This window comes from Spea bombifrons, chromosome 10, assembly GCF_027358695.1.
Source record: "Spea bombifrons isolate aSpeBom1 chromosome 10, aSpeBom1.2.pri, whole genome shotgun sequence".
NCBI classification, from domain to species: Eukaryota; Metazoa; Chordata; class Amphibia; order Anura; family Pelobatidae; genus Spea; species Spea bombifrons.
This window is the reverse complement of record NC_071096.1, coordinates 15,686,299-15,703,016: the sequence shown is the minus strand read 5'-3', so window position 1 is coordinate 15,703,016 and position 16,718 is coordinate 15,686,299. Positions and strand designations below refer to the sequence as shown.

The 16,718-nt window shown below is 41.4% G+C and overlaps 1 protein-coding gene across 2 annotated transcripts in view; it reads right to left on the bottom strand.

Annotated features, from left to right (window-relative positions):
* Window positions 1-16,718, bottom strand: part of LOC128467731 (solute carrier family 22 member 6-like) — a 32,105-nt gene that overhangs the window by 13,773 nt on the left and 1,614 nt on the right. For both annotated transcript variants that reach the window (XM_053449426.1, XM_053449427.1), the window contains exons 2-6: window positions 15,127-15,230; window positions 12,495-12,649; window positions 690-858; window positions 460-580; window positions 189-298 (exon numbers count right to left, since the gene is read on the bottom strand). In XM_053449426.1, the coding sequence (XP_053305401.1) occupies window positions 189-298; window positions 460-580; window positions 690-858; window positions 12,495-12,649; window positions 15,127-15,230 (659 nt within the window). The remainder of the gene's footprint in view (window positions 1-188; window positions 299-459; window positions 581-689; window positions 859-12,494; window positions 12,650-15,126; window positions 15,231-16,718) is intronic.

Genomic DNA, 16,718 nt, shown 5'->3' with positions numbered 1-16,718 from the left:
GATTGAAGCAACAACAGACTGAAAAAGAATACAGTTAAATTGGGATCAATTAATAGTGCATCAGGAAGTTATTCAAGGATGCAAAAGAGCAGGCAAAGGACTCAATGTGTAAACAATATATTATGTTGGAATTAGATAAATTTGTGTATGTATGTTTAGGCATATACCATATAAATTAAGTTGCTTACCAGGACATAGAAAGGCTAATGGTTATTTTGCGCATAACAGGTGTGCGAAAGAGGTCAAATGGTGTCATCTTTTTGACAAGACCACCTTTCTGATCATCCTGTTGTAACATCTGAAAAAGAGAGACAGGAGAATTCTATATAGTTGGAGAAGAAGAGATGAAAAAGGGACTATAGGGGTGGAAGTGATACAGGTGATATCACAAATTAGCGTGAAAAGGGAATGTTTGTTTCACTATGTGCAACTATGTTTTAGAACTGAGCTGACTGTTACCTCAAGAGTAATAGTGCTTCCTGTGTTGTCCCCATTGATTCTGGCCACACGATTTAGGTTAATAAGAGCCTGGTGGGAGCACCTGGTGAGTGTGAGCCAGCGGAAAGACTCTGGTACCCACCTGATACAGGAAAATGAGGAGATAAATTACCCAGGGGAGGGATAGTGGAGGATAAATACTGTAATCTGCCTGGTTGCTATATCCTGTACATTCTGTTATGCCAACATACCAAATGAATATGAAGAAGATGAAGAAGGGTAAGGAGAGTGCCATCTGCAACCAACGCCAATCTGTTATGGCATATGCTACCCCTGCAAGAACAATTTGCCCAAAGGTGAGGCAGTAACCTTGAAACATTGATACTGCTGGGCGAAATCTCTTTGGGGTCCATTCCATGGCTGCAAGAGAAGGATGAGGTATGGTTCTTAAGATTGTTTACTGTGTAAAAACATTCTATATTTGAGCACTGTCCTCTAAATATGCGTCAACCGAGTCCCTATATATACCTATGTAATGGCTTTTCCCTACCTGAGGAGTCATAGACTGAGCTAAAGGACCAGTTGTGTAGTTATTTCTTTATTACCTCATTTGCTGGATTATAAGACAAGGTTTTCTTCAGAGCAAATGCTGTGAAAAATACCCCATCTTATATTCAATGTCGTCTTATAATCAGACCTCAAATAAAGGTCTGACTATAAGTGTCAGACACCACTAGGTGTCTGTGTTCAGTTCAGAGAAGGAGCCCAATATGCAGGACGACCAAAGGAATAGGGACACAAAAACAGGTGTAGTTCAGACTCACTTTACTAGGTACAGTCCAGGGTCTGGATCAAGCACAGGTACAGGTTACGGTACAGGCGCAGGCACAGGTGCAGGTGACGGCTCAGGCACAGGTATAGGCGCAGGCACAGGTATAGGCGCAGGCACAGGTGCAGGTAACGATACAGGTGCAGGTATAGGCACTGGCAACGGTACAGGTGCAGGCACAGGCACGGTAGCAATACAGGTGCAGGTACAGGTGTGGGTAACGATACCGGTTCAGGCACAGGTATAGGCGCAGGCACAGTTGCAGTAGCAATGCAGGTGCAGGCACAGGTATGGGTAATGATACCGGTTCAGGCACAGGTTCAGGCACAGGTATAGGCGCAGGTACAGGTGCAGTAGCAATGCAGGTGCAGGCACAGGTATGGGTAACGATACCGGTTCAGGCACAGGTTCAGGCACAGGTATAGGCGCAGGTACAGGTGCAGTAGCAATGCAGGTGCAGGCACAGGTATGGGTAACGATACCGGTTCAGGCACTGGTTCAGGCACAGGTTCAGGTTCAGGCACAGGTTCAGGTTCAGTCACAGGTTCAGGCACCAAATAGGGCAAGGAGCACAGCACTTGGGACGCTATGTAACATACAGAGCATCTCAGAATATCTGAGCACTGCTGAGAGGGAGCTTGGGGCTTTTATAGGGATCACAGGTGTGATGTATGACGTCACACCTGTAGATCCAGCCCTAGTACCGCCTTCTACATGAACTCTAGAGGGAGACGGCGCTGGAAGCGCCGCCCCTCTAGCAATAGCCTCCTCGGTATCACCTCCCACCCTCTCCTGCACACAGACGGCAGAAGGAGGAGGTGCTGGAGCGGCATGAAGAAGCGCCGCCCCTCTCTTGGCACCCGACGCCGCTCCTTCGCCATCTTCCCCAGCTCCCCACGTGGATGTGGGGAGCGAAGAAGCAGCCGACCGAGACGACGCCGGCACCAGGGATCCGGGAGAAAGCCGGCGCCGACCCTGCGTGCCGGTACGTGCGTGACAATAAGACTAAGATCCAGATCCCCCGCAGCGCTGCAGGGGACCTGGATCCTCAACCTCTGCTTCTGCTGGGGCTTCTATGACGGAGCGCCGGCGTCACATGACCTTCTGGTGCTCCATCATAGAAGCCCCGGCGGAAGTACCGGTCGGCAGCTGCGGGGGTAGTCAGCGCGCATCACGCAGATGTCCACCAGCTGCCAGTGGATCCTCCTCTCTGCCAGCGGGATCCTCCGCTGCTACCCGACACTTTGCCAAGGCTTCTATGACAGAGCACTGGCATGACATGGTATTCCAGTGCTCAGTCTTAGAAGCCCCAGCGGAAGTCCCAGGTAGCAGCGGAGGTTGTCCGCATGCATCACGCAGACGTCCACTGGCTGCCCCCACTTGATACCATGGAGGGACAAGTCAAGGGATGCATCGGTTAGACAGGGGTTAAGACATATCAGGGGGGCAGAGTGGTAAATAGGGGGTATAAGGCATATCAGGAGGCAGAGTGGCATATAGGGGGTATAAGGCATATGAGACGGGCAGAGTGGCATATATGGGGTATAAGGCATATCAGGGGGTAGAGTGGCATATTGGGGGGAGCAGAGTGGCATATAAGGGGGTATAAGGCATCTGGGGGGCAGAGCAGCAAGCCATGGGGCAGATGTACATAACTGGGGGCAGGTTGGTAACTAAAAGGTAATAAAAACAAAAAATTGATTTTTCTCAATCATAGTTTTTATTAATTATGAAAAAATAGTTTACATGTGAAACATTTTTTAGTCTTATATTCAGACTTTTTCTTCTTTTCTAAATAATAATCTTATAGTCTTATAATCGGGGTCGTCTTATCGAGCATATACGGTATCTAACATATTAACCACATCTCTTACTCTTTGGTACAGCACATTTGATTACCACCGTGTTTTGTGTCACTTCTTCCAACACCTTAGCAAGTCCTCCACTGGTTTAATTGCAGGACCATGAGCAGCCACCAGGTGACTGAGAAAGTTTCCCCACTGAATGCTTATCAGATTGGTGAGAGAAAAGGACGTTGAAGCACCAGAGTTCATTTGACTAATTCTTGGAAGGAATAAAATAGAGTGGGGTATGAAATCTTTTTTTCAGGCCTTTTTAAATTTAAATCTTAAATTGTAGTTGGTATGTTACTTATTCAATAGTTATCGATGTTGGGAATGTTGTACTAGAGTCCACAAACAAGCAGTACCCGTCCACTCATCATGTTCTTCATGCAGGATATGCTGAAAGGATTCGGTGCTCATCTGCATGGGGTGCTCACCATTACTCACAAAATACAAGGCACTCAAGAGACTTTGCAAATCTGATTTGCAACACATTAGCCTTAGTAGTCTACCCTTCATAGTGAAAATAGTGCTGTTCATCTGATACCCATGACAGCTGCCTAGTATAAATAGGTTAAAGTGACTGAAATATCTAATTTGAATATGAATTTGTAGGCAAATGTTATTCTTTACTACAGACATAACTGCATTCTGTGCTGCACTGGCCATCTGGCACACCAGGCAAACACCAGGATCACATACTTACCAATAATGCTGTCCCAGCAGCAAACCAGCTCCACCAGTGTATGGCTGCCAACTGCCTCCTCATACTCATGTTAACACCATGCACTAACACACACATATAAGCACTCTTTAACATCATACAGTAACACACTCATGCTGACACTTTAACACTCTACTACCATACACTAACACTTTCCAATAGAAAAGTAAGGTCCATAAAAACATGGTTGAATGAGTTTGGTGTGGAAGAACTTGACTGGCTTGCACAAAGCCCTGACCTCAAACCCATCGAACACCTTTGGGATGAACTGGAACAGAGATTGTGAGCCAGGACTTCTCACCCAACATAAGTGCCAGATACATACAGAAACACTACAAAATCTTGTGGAAAGCCTTCACAAAAGAGTAAAAGCTGTCATAGCTGCAAAGGGGGGACCAACTACATATTAATATCTATGTATTTAGAATGCAATGTCAAAAATGTCCCTGTTAGTATAATGGTCGCAATACATTTGTCCATATAGTGTATATACAGTGCCCTCCACTAATATTGGCACCCTTGGCAAATCTGAGCAAAGCAGGCTGTGAACAGTTGTCTTTATTGTTTAACCTTTTGATCTCTTCTTCAAATACTGCACAATACTTTTCTCTCATCAAACAATTGCAATCACAACACAGGTTTATTAAAATAAAAACTTAAATATATGTGTGGCACAATGATTGGCCCCCCTATGAATTCATAGATATGTGAAGTAAAATATTTTTTAGTTTTAGTGCACCTAGGTAACTAGGAACAAGAGATTGTTGAAACATGACTTCCTGTTCCACAGTGTATAAATATTAGTTAACGTATTATTGAGGTTTCAAAATTTGCATATATTATTGACTTAAAGGGTGCCAGTAATTGTGCCACACATATATTTAACATGTTGTCTTTCTAATTGTTTGCTATTCATGAGAGCAGAGTATTTATGTGTTTATTATTCTAGCCTCTCTGAGTACTCCCCTTATTGGAGGAACGGAGGGGAGAGCCTGTCTGTGTGGCTCCACCCTTTTGCAAAAGTACTCTGAGAGGCCAGAATAATAAAGGATTTGCAGAAAACGAGAAGAGTTTCTGCACCTTTCTCCGCAAATCTGCATTATTTTGGCCCCTTGGAGTACTTCCCAAACAGGGAGAAGCCACAGGGACAGCCTCCTCCCCGTTTCTCCAAATGATGGAGAGGGTGTGCCCTAAGGGCCTGGTTTATGGAGAAAGAAGATAAAGTGCAAATAAGAGAAAAAGCAACAAAATGCAAATGATGGGAAATAGAAGTTATGCTGTGCCACCGTCTGTGTCTGGTATATAATAATAGGAGTCATGCTGTACCACTGTTTCTGTCTTGCTTGCTATACAATCATAGGACCCATGCTCTACCACTGCCTGTGTTTGGCTCCCTATATAATGTCAGGAGTCATGCTGTACCACCATCCATGTCTGGATCATTATACAATGATGGGAGTTGTGGTGTACCACTGTCTGTGTCTGGAGAACTATATTATGATGAGAGTTGTGGTATACCACTGTCAGGTTCAAGATAATAAAATATTACCTTGTATTAAATTGAATACATATATTCAAGGGGTTTGACAAGAATTGACAGACTAAGACAAACCGATACATTAGGTGGAGAGAGCCCTGCTCGCAAGCTTACAATCGTGGAACACTGGGCCTGGGCAGACAGACACTGGCAAATGATAGGCGCATGCAGCCCAGTGAAGCAGGACTGGGTTTCCACCACAATATTATAGAAATTTTCAAAATGTTCCCCCAGAGTAAGGATGGTCAAAGAGGTGCAGCAGCAGCAACATTAGCGCACTGGACTAACTTTATTTTTGTCCGTTTCAGCGGAGATGGTCCTCCTTTTCATTGATTCGTATACACACTAAACTTTTTTTGAAAAAAATAACGATTGTACGAAAGCAAATGCACAAGTCTAATACATATTAAGACTTATGTTAACATAAAAGAACTTTGGGTCTTGCAGAAGCTAAGACACGTAAGGTGGAAACCCACTTTAACAGCTCACATGTACCAAAAATGTAGTCAGATCACTACCCTATAGCTGTACATGCAACAATTGATTCAAAGAAACAGGGGGTGTCCATTTTAATACATCAAGATTGACATTTTCAACTATATAAAAAGTATGCAAGCAAAAGGACAGGCTTTTAATAATGCCATGCACCCTGAATAATACAAAAATGACATTCTTACTATTCATCGGTACATCAGACATTTACTATGATTGATTTTGTTTTCGTGGAGCCTGATATCTTATAAACAGCATTACAAGCAAAGTTTCAGACCATGCGCCTATAAATAGGATCATGACACCAAAATGCAAATTTGTTATATTAACCCCTTAAGGACAATGGGCGGTCCCTAAACCCATTGAAAGCCTGTACATATCCGGGGTTTGTCATTAAGGGGTTAAGAAAAGTTTAGATGTACTCTGGAGGAAAATATACAGGGATATTTTAATATTAATGATACAGGCAACTGTTCCAAAACAACTTTATGGTTAGCACATAAAGCGGTGGCTACTCATACAAACAGGGAGCCAAACTTAAAAAAACGAGTATAGGAAAAATAAGCAAACATCAATATGATTTGGTCTCTCCACTAACCAACAAAAATTATCTCCATGAAACAGGGAAAGGAAATTCCAGAAATCAAAAAGGTGTTGCATGAAATTCAGATTTATAAAACACACCAATCAATCTAAGGGCTGGGCCATAAATTTTATGCACAGGGAAATAAGGCTGGGAAGATGCTTGCAAACAAACAACATATATGATGTCCAAAAAGGAATATACGATATTAAATCCAATTGACTTTACTAATGAATATGGAAATTACTACAAAGCTCTCTATAATTTAAGGGTAGATCTAAATATACCACAGCCCATTGAGGATGGAATTGATAACTTTTTGAACTCTACCAAAAATCTCACACTTCCAGAAAAGCAAACTTCTAGAGCAGGGGTGTCCAAGTTTTTTCTGCAGTGGGCCACTTCATCAGAAATGTATGAGTGCGTGGGCCGCACTCATTTTTCACTGAGAGAAAATATGGACTTTTAGCTTTATAATGCATATTAATACAGGGTTAAGTTGGCCATAATGAAAAAAGAGGTGGAAAGGTTTTTTGATCAACTTTTATATGTCATTCTATCAATACTTAATTACCGTATTTGCTCGATTATAAGACGAGGTTTTTTTCAGAGCAAATGCTCTGAAAAATACCCCTCGTCTTATAATCGGGGTCGTCTTCTAATCAGACCTCAAATAGAGGTCTGATTAGGAGACTAAGATCCAGATCCCCCGCACCGCTGCAGGGGACCTGGATCCTCCTGTCGTCGCCCCCCCCCCAATTTAACGCCCCCCCCCCACACACACACACTTACCGGTGCTTCCGGAGGTGAAGTTGGCAGCGGGGGTTTGTATGCGTCCGTCGCAAATACCTTCCCCGACTGTCAGAGATCTGAGTTCCCCGCACCGGTGCGGGGAACTGTGATCTCTGACAGCCGGGGAAGGTATTTGCGACGGACGCATACAAACCCCCGCTGCCAACTCCACCTCCTTCCGGCTGCCGCGGAATGAGACGTCAACCCGCTGCCCCGGCAATACAGCAGGAAATTGGAAGCACCGGTAAGTAAGTAAGTAAGTGTGTGTGTGTGTGTGTGTTTGTGTGTGTGTGTGTGTGTGTGTGTGTGTGTAGGGCATTTCTGGAATGCCTTATACCCCTATATGCCACTCTGGCACTTAGGGGGTTAAAAGGCATATTATGGGGCAGAGTGGCATATAGGGAGGTATAAGGCATTTCAGGAGGCAGAGTGGCGTTAAGGGGGCATTTAATAGTGCACTCTGCCTCCTGAAATGCCTTATACCTCCCTATATGCCACTCTGCCCCATAATATGCCTTTTAACCCCCTAAATGCCAGAGTGGCATATAGGGGTATAAGGCATTTCTGGAGGCAGAGTGCTCTATATAATGCCTTTTAACTCCCTTAATGCCACTCTGCCTCCTGGAATGCCTTATACCTCCCTATATGCCACTCTGCCCCATAATATGCATTTTAACCCCCTAAATGCCAGAATGGGATATAGGGGTATAAGGCATTTCTGGAGGCAGAGTGGCACATAGGGGGTCAAAAGGCATACCATGGGGCACAGTGGCATATAGAGGGTTAAAAGGCATATCATGGGCCACAGTGCCATATTGGTGTGGCAAGCCTGGGGGCAGATGTGCGTAACTGGGGGACAGGTTGGAAAATACAAGAAATAAAAACAAAAAAAATATTTTTCTCAATCATAGCTTTTATTAAAAAAAAATAGTTTACATGAATTAACATTTACTGGTAAAACTTTTTTCCTTTAGGGTCGTCTTATATTCAGGCTTTTTCTTTTTTTCCTAAGTTAATATTCAGATTTTGGGGGGTCGTCTTATAATCAGGGTCGTCTTATAATCGAGCAAATACGGTACTTAAACTGTAAAAAAGTTAGTCCACAAACCATTTAAAACAAGTTTAGCCTAATAAAACTGCACAAGGCTGGGGCACACTGTGGGTACAAGCTGGATTTAAATTGGTTGATGCTGGAGGCAGGGCCAGATTAAGAGCATCATGGGCCTGGTGCTGAGGATTTTGGTGGCCATTTTATGGAAATAAATTAAATAGACAGAATCTCGGCAGATAACATAGGATAGAATTTTATGTGATGGGACTGGGAGTAATCAGTACACTAAAAAAGTCATCATATGCGGGACGGCTGAAGCCACAATTTAGTGCCACTAATCCTGCAGATTAAAACAGAGTAAATAACACAAAACCTTTACTTTTCTTCTCACTGATTTCTGGGCCAAGAAAGTTTTGTCCTCTGAATTGACTACAAATTCAGGTGGGTGTTTTATCTCTGTATAAGTAAAAATTAAATAGTTCTATTTATTCCTGCAGTAAGTAAAGAGACAGGAAACAGACAACCAAATACACACCAGGACAGGATCTGCCACACCGACACCCAAACACACACACACACACACACACCAGGACAGGATCTGCAACACTGACCCCCAGACACACACACACCAGGACAGGCTCTGCCACACCGACACCTAAACGCACACACACACACACACACACACACACACACACTAGGGCAGGCTCTGCAACACCGACACACCAAATACACACCAGGACAGGTTCTGCCACACTGACCCCCACATACACACACCAGGACAGGCTCTGACACACAGACACCAGGACAGGCTTTGTGTCAGGTACCGCAAGGTACCTGGAGTGTAAGTGAGGGAGGAGTCCAATATGCAGGGGCGTATTGAGAAGAGTCCCAAAAACAGAGAGAGAACGTCGGTAGGCAAACCAAGGTCAAGGCAGGTGGCAATCAATAAGCAGGGTCAGAGAGCAATCCGAGGTCAGGTTCAGGCAGCAAAACAATAGGCAGGGTCAGACAATCTGTGATCAGGTAGGTCAATGAGCAAAAGGGTCACAGAAGGGATAGGAGCGCAGAACAAGGGACGTACTGCAACAGAGCACTGCTAGGACGTATGATGTCACATCTGAAGATCCGCCTATCACACTCTCCTTACAACTCTCTTTTGAAGGAGACGGCACTGTAAGTGCCGCCCCTTCAACCAGACTCTGGGCTGTCCTGCCCTCAGTATGCAGGAGAAGGCAGCGCTGGAACAGCTTGGAGAAGCACCGTCACCTACTGCCGACGTACCCCTCCTCCAGTTGCCTCTGACTTCGGCTCCCCGGGCGGCCACTTTGAATGTAGTCTGCTGGCCCACGAAATTTCCCAGTGGGCCAGTCCGACCCTGCTCACGCGGGGCGCACCTTGAAGTCTGGCGGGCTACATTTGGCCCGCGGGCCGCACGTTGGACGCCCCTGTTCTAGAGCCATATACAAGAAAGGAAATAGAAGAAGCAATAAAAGCTCATAAAGCTTCTAAAGCCCCAGGCCCAGAAGGATTCTCAGGATACCACTATAAGGCCTTGTTGAAGGGTTTTCAATAACAGAAAAAAACTCAAGAATTATCCCAGTCGAAAAACTTTAAACCAATATCATTTTGTAAATGTGGACACCAAACTTCATGCAAAAGTATTACCAAACAGAATGTGTGGGATCAGGTTTGGTTTGTTCCCAGGAGACAACCCTCAGATGGCACTAGAAAGTTTATTGATTGCATTCATATAATAAATATGAAACAAACTTTCAATAGGCTACTCTGTTACATGCAAAAAAGCAATACAGAAATGTAGTTTTCCGGCACAATTTGTTAAATCCAGTTTAGCCCTTTATAGTTTTCCGACAGTCAAGGTGATGAATATGGGCTTTATATCAGATTAATGTAATATATCAAATGGAACACATCAAGAGTGCCCTTTATCACCAATAATCTTTGTGCTGACAATTTGCATTGGCAATAAAAATTACATCCAATCCCACAATAAGAGGTATAAGGCTCGGCTCAAATAATTTTGCAGATGACATCTATTTCTCAGTAATCTAGTCTCCTCAGTAAATGGATTACAGAAGGTGTTAGAATACTCTAAAGTCTCCTTTTATAGAAATAACTTTGTTAAAACACAAGCTCTACCATTTAACATTCAGTAAACAACTTTAGCTTAACTCAAGCAACATAATAAATTTGACTGGAAACAACACTCATGAATCTGGAAATACAGCTCTGAAAAAATCCAGCAGATTGTTTTGGCATAATTATAGAAAGCTTTGGGGAAAAAAAAGTTAGAGTAAGAGGAGTGGTCAAGGTACGTGATCTCTGGACAGGAAGAGTGGAGAACATTAAAATATTACCTCAAATCTTGTACCTATTTTGGACTCAAATAGATAGGAACTCACAGGGCTCCAAAGACTACTAACAACATTTATTTGGAGAAAGACAAAGGTCTATGGTTCTGCAACTAACTGTGTTCCTACAGAAAGAATTGAGAGGGCTAGGCTTGCTTAATATAGCTCTATGTGTTTATTTAGCTAGAATCTCACAGATTATAACATCTGCCAAAGAACAATCAGTTTGATGACTGACAATAGAGTTTTATATCCATATGCCATGTAACAATTATTACGGTGCAGTTTAAAGATAAGACCAAAATTGCCACATATATTACCAACTACAGCACGTTCATTAAAGATATGGGACTCAAAAATGTAATATCTATTGAACAAATAAAACATACTACAGGCGACTCTGTTGTCTACCCTCTCACTGATGACAAACACTCTTGATCTTGCATTCAGAAGGGAACAATGAGTCATATCTGGTGGGAATGCCCATATTTACAACAAAGATTCATGCCATAATTGAGGAAGCTTAAGGTTATAAAATCGCTTGGGGCATAGAAATTGATTTATTGGATATATTTCTAGGTGACATCCCCCTACTCACAAAGAGAATGGTTTTACATATAACAACTGCATCAAAAATAATTATAGCAAGGAGCTGGAAAAAGGCAGATGAACCAAGCTTAGATGAATTGATTAATTTGCTAGAATCAACTGGACAACATGGAAAATTCATATATATAGACAAACTATAACAACTCGAGAAGCTAGATAATTCCTCTTTTCCCCTTAACCCAACAGAGTAGTCTTATTCACTCTTACTTTTATTTATTAATCTATTTACTTACATGTGCATATGCTCATGCTTATCTCTCTTTTTCCTTTCTTTCCTCTGGCTATTTCTCCTATACACTCGATACAAAGCTCAGGTAGATGGAAATGTTATAAAAAAAAGTTGTAAATTTAAAAGATATTAATTATGTTAACTATCTGAGCTTGAAAATACATGTAACTAAATAAATAAATATTTACATGTATTACATTTTATGTATTCACTGTAAAAAATATATACAGTGAGGTTAATATTTCATAAATAAAAGCTAATTAGGAGGTGAACAGTTAATAAATGCGCCACTAAATAGGAATAACAGAGGGAATTAACATCAGATGTCCTTTGCAGAAGCTCACAGCTTAGGACGTTTTGTATTATAAATGATACTGCACTATATTTGGATCCTATTTGTGTTTTTGTCTCCTGTATCAAAAAGAATTATACTGCAGATACCGTTTTTCTCTTCAAAAGAAATACATTTTCTACATTTTTAATGGTAAACAAAGGCTTCAATTTTCAGTTGAAAAGGGGCTCCCAAGCAATAAAAGTGTTAAAAAAAATCTTTTAAAAAATCAAGTAATCCAGCTGTCTTTTTTTAACCCAGTGCCAAAGGTTGATTACATTTTTGTTACATTTTGTTACATTTTGGTAGCAAGTTTTTTCTTTTTGAGTGAGCTTTTATAAAATTGATATGTTTTGGCTGTAGAATGAGGACTTCGTACACCATTGCTGAATGGGCCCTTGAGGGTACGCAAATCTTTTCTTTCCCCTCAAGTGGCACCCTTTGGTGCCAACCATATAACACCCAAATGATTTGCTTTAACCAATTAGACCTGGGGCATATTGTGTCCACAAGAGATTTTCATGCTTTCATGCTTGACCTAGTCAACTTGGCACAAAATCTCTGTTCCTACCCAAGGTGTTCTACACAGATATTAAACATTACATTTAACATGTTTAGGCACAAAGCAGTTAATTTCGTTTCACACTCAATATAAAAGAGACTCACTGAGGCCAAGGTCATTAATAAGAAAACCACAGATCCCCATTCCAGTCAGGAAACGGAAGAAGCAATAGCTAATGAAATTTGGAGAGAGGGAAGCTCCTGTTCCCATTGCTGCAATCTGGAGTATGCAGCACAGGAGTACTGCCCTTCGTCCGAACCTGAAACATGGAATAATGAGAAGCATGTAAAGCTTGATCATCCATATTACATACTGTTTAATAATAATTGACATTAATGTGCTACATATCTAACATATACAGTATAAGTATAGGTATCTATCTATCTATATATATATATATATATATATATATATATATATATATATATATATATATATTTCCATGTGCCTAAGGGGGTTGCAGCTAACTATGAGACACTATAGAACTATTGCTGCAATGCCAGCCTTGGTTAGATTAAGGTTAAGTACCGTATATATATATATATATATATATATACGGTATGAGGCCTAACTCACCTTTTAGGAGATTATATTGTTATTAAATGCACATATGGAAAACATAATTGTTAAAACTTATAGGTCAGACAAAAAGTGATTCCATGCTGGTAGAAGGCCTGCACATGAGTATGAAGCATGAAAGCACAGGAGAGGTGCATTGTGGTGGTGAGATAAGCAGACGAAATGAGGATGGCAAGATTTCTTACAATTCAGCTTATTGGCTTATCTTATATGTGGTCACAGATTCTATACTGCAGCCTCTATAAAAAAAACTACATTAAAATAGATAAAAAAAAAATAATTGTTCCACAGTGATTTATTTATAGTTTAAGGTGTTTGGGGATTTTGTTTTCTTTTCACTTTTCTTCAACTTGTGAAGACCAATACGACAGGACCGAAAAATCTGCTTTAGGTCTTTGTCATGATAAAACAAAGTCCCTATAACTACCATATTGGCTCGATAATAGGCTGAACTTAAAGTGGGACGGGGCCTATAATCAGGGTTTAGCGCAGGGATGCACAGTTTGTATCGCCTGACGTCCGGATGTCGGGCAGGTGTTTTTTTACTTTTTCATTTAGCAAGCAGCAGGGTTAGGATTAGCAGCTCTGCAGGGGACCTGGATCCTCCTCTCTGGCAGCCGGTGGACATCTGCGCGATGCATGCAGAGAACCTCCGCTGCAGCCAGCACTTCTGCCAGGGCTTCTAGAACGGAGAGCCCGAGTGACATAACCAGCGTTCCATCATAGAAGCCCCAGCGGAAGTACCGGCAAACAGCACCGAAGGTTGTCTGAGCACATCGCGCAGATGTCCACCGTCTGCCAGAGAGGAGGATACAGGTCTCCTGCAGTGCTGCAAGTGATCCTCCTCTCTGGCAGCCAGTGAACGTCTGCGCGATGCGCTCAGACAACCTTTGCTACTGCCAGCACTTCTGCCGGTGGAAGTTGTGGGCAGCAGCAGAGGTTGTCTACGCACATCGCGCAGCCATCCACCTGCTGCCCCCACAAGACACCAGGGAGTCTGGGTACAAGTCTTGGGATGCATTGGAAAGTCTGGGGGGTGGAGACAGAGTGGCATATTTGGGGTGCATAAAGCATCTCAGGTGGGCAGAGTGGCATCTCAGGCAGGTAGAGTGGCATATCTGGGCAGCAGAGTGGCATATCTTTAAATAAGGCGCGTTATGAATTAAGGGGGGAATTGGTTTTCCAAATTTCTGTTTGTATATACCATATCCTGTCAAAAACAGGGCTTACTGCATAATAGATACAAAAAATGTTAAAATACATGTATCCCTGTTCATTAGATAGAATATCATCCCACTAATGTGTATTTTTTCTTAAAAAAATTTTTTTTCTTTAAAATAGCACCAAACTATAAGGGTGCGGCCTATAATTGGGTGAGGCCTATATTCGGGCCAATACTGTATAAACTTCTTTCAAAGTAAATTTTTTTGTAAGAAAGATATGCTGCTGAGACTAAATTAGGAGTTACATAGACTTATTTATTACTCCACCACATTCACAGTCACTTCCATAGAGAAGGCTTCCTATCCAATCATAGATTTCCGCTTTCATCCCAGTATTTGTCACATAAATGTAACTGTTATTTTCTTACAAGTGTATCTACTAATCAGTTTATACGCAGAATTAATATATTATTACTGCTTGCTTGTACCAAATTGGATGCAGTGTGCTTTAGCTGTGACCTCAAAGATCAATTGCAAGTTTTCCTATGATGTTATAAGCCATGCAGTACTATACTGTACACAATGGATCAGTGACCCTTTACTGTGATTGTGAGAGACATTTAAATAAATGAATACATCAGTAAATGTATGAATTTGTGTCACGTGAGTATAAGTTTGAGTATGAGTATAGCCTGCCATATCTTTATTTTATGCAAATATCTAGGGATTTACATGGCTACTTGGTTTCTTGAGCCAACATTTATACAAAAGAATAAATGTGAAAATTATATGCAGTATGATGTTTATGAGTATTTATTAATATTATTTAACTTAACAAAAAACAATGATATATTCTGCAGTTAATAGAACATAATGGTAACAGAGGAAATATTCTTAATGATGTACAGTGATTGACAAACAAGATACATACAGAAAAGAAAAGTGGATCCTGAGGCTGAATAGCTGCATTGTGCAATGATAAGAAGCATATCACCTGTCTGCAAGAGTTCCATACACTATTGCGCCCACCAGAACCCCTGCCATGTAGACAGACTGAGCCACTTCTTTCAGAGGTTCCCGGTCACATATCAAATCCCACTGTGTGAGAGCAGGAGAGAGTCAGTGTTGTAAACATTGTATAATAAACAGTAGAAAAAACAGTAGAAAAATTAAACACATTTTGCCTTTCATGACATATCATGCCATCATAAAAATAGTGGCCTTTAACCTCTTAATGTCTCATAGACATACAGTTAGTTCCTTAGAAGCCTCCCTGTCGCTGAATGGGAGATCAGGATATCTATGTACAGCATAGACTCCCACCTGTGTTATGATTTATTCAACAAAAATAAAGCCAAAATAAAGAAGGCATATGCCAAAAACTACTGCTTACTGCCCTTACTGCTTCTATATAAATTAAGATACTAAGCAGCAGACAGGCGCTGCCAGTCAAATGACCTTGGTTAATTAATAGGTTTTAGCAGCTTGTTGATTGGAGAATTCAAGTTTGTGTTAACCCAATGCCAAGAAAAAAAAGACATCAACAATGATCTCAGAGAAGCAATTGTTGCTGCCCATCAATCTGGGAGGGGTTATATGGCCATTTCCAAACAATTTAAAATCCATCATTCTACAGTAAGAAAGATTATTCAAAAGTGGAAAACATTCAAGACAGTTGTCAATCTTCCCAGAGGTGGACATCCCAGAAAATTCACCCCAAGCCACACTGTGCATCTACAGGACCTAAGAACTTTGCAGCCATTGAGTTGACCATTAACTTGTCTGTACACCAAAGTATTGTAGAGTCAAATGTGAGGCTGTCATAAATATTGGCTGAAATTGGGTCATGCGACAGGACAATGATCCCAGGCACATCAGCACATCTACAACAGAATGAATGAAAAAATAAAAAGGATCAGGGTGTTCCAATGGCCCAGTCAAAGTCCAAACCTCAACCTGATTGAAATGCTGTGGCGGGACCTTAAGAGTGCTGTGCATAAACAAATGCCTGCAAACCTAAAAAACAAATAAAGCAACCTTGTAAAGAAGAGTAGGCCAAAATTCCTCCACAAAGGATTGAGAGACTGATAAAGTCATACACAAAACAATTACTTCGAGTTATTGCTGCTAAAGGTGGTTCTACAAGCTATTGAATCATAAGGTGTACTTCGTTTTTTCACACATGGCTCCTCCATTTTGACTTTAATGTTGTTGAATAAATCATGACATGGTGTAATATGTCATGTGTGGTTGTTCATCTGAGTTTGTATTTACCTAATTTATAGACCTGCTAAAGAACAGAGGATTGTTATTATCTTCTGATATGTAAAACCATAATTATTTATTAAAAGAGGGTGTATTTTCTTTTTCACGATTGTAAGTTTGTAGATATGTTTTGATATCTGTGGCCATTATTAAAATAATAGCTAGGTCTAGCATACCAAAGTTGAACACTTCACTGCTTGAGAAAGGGGATGTGTACCTTCTAGTGTTTGTCCTGTTATTTTAACCACTTCACGACAAAACCTGTACATGTACGGGCTGATTTTAAATGGCTACAATCACCGCAGTTGGCAGCTTTGCAAC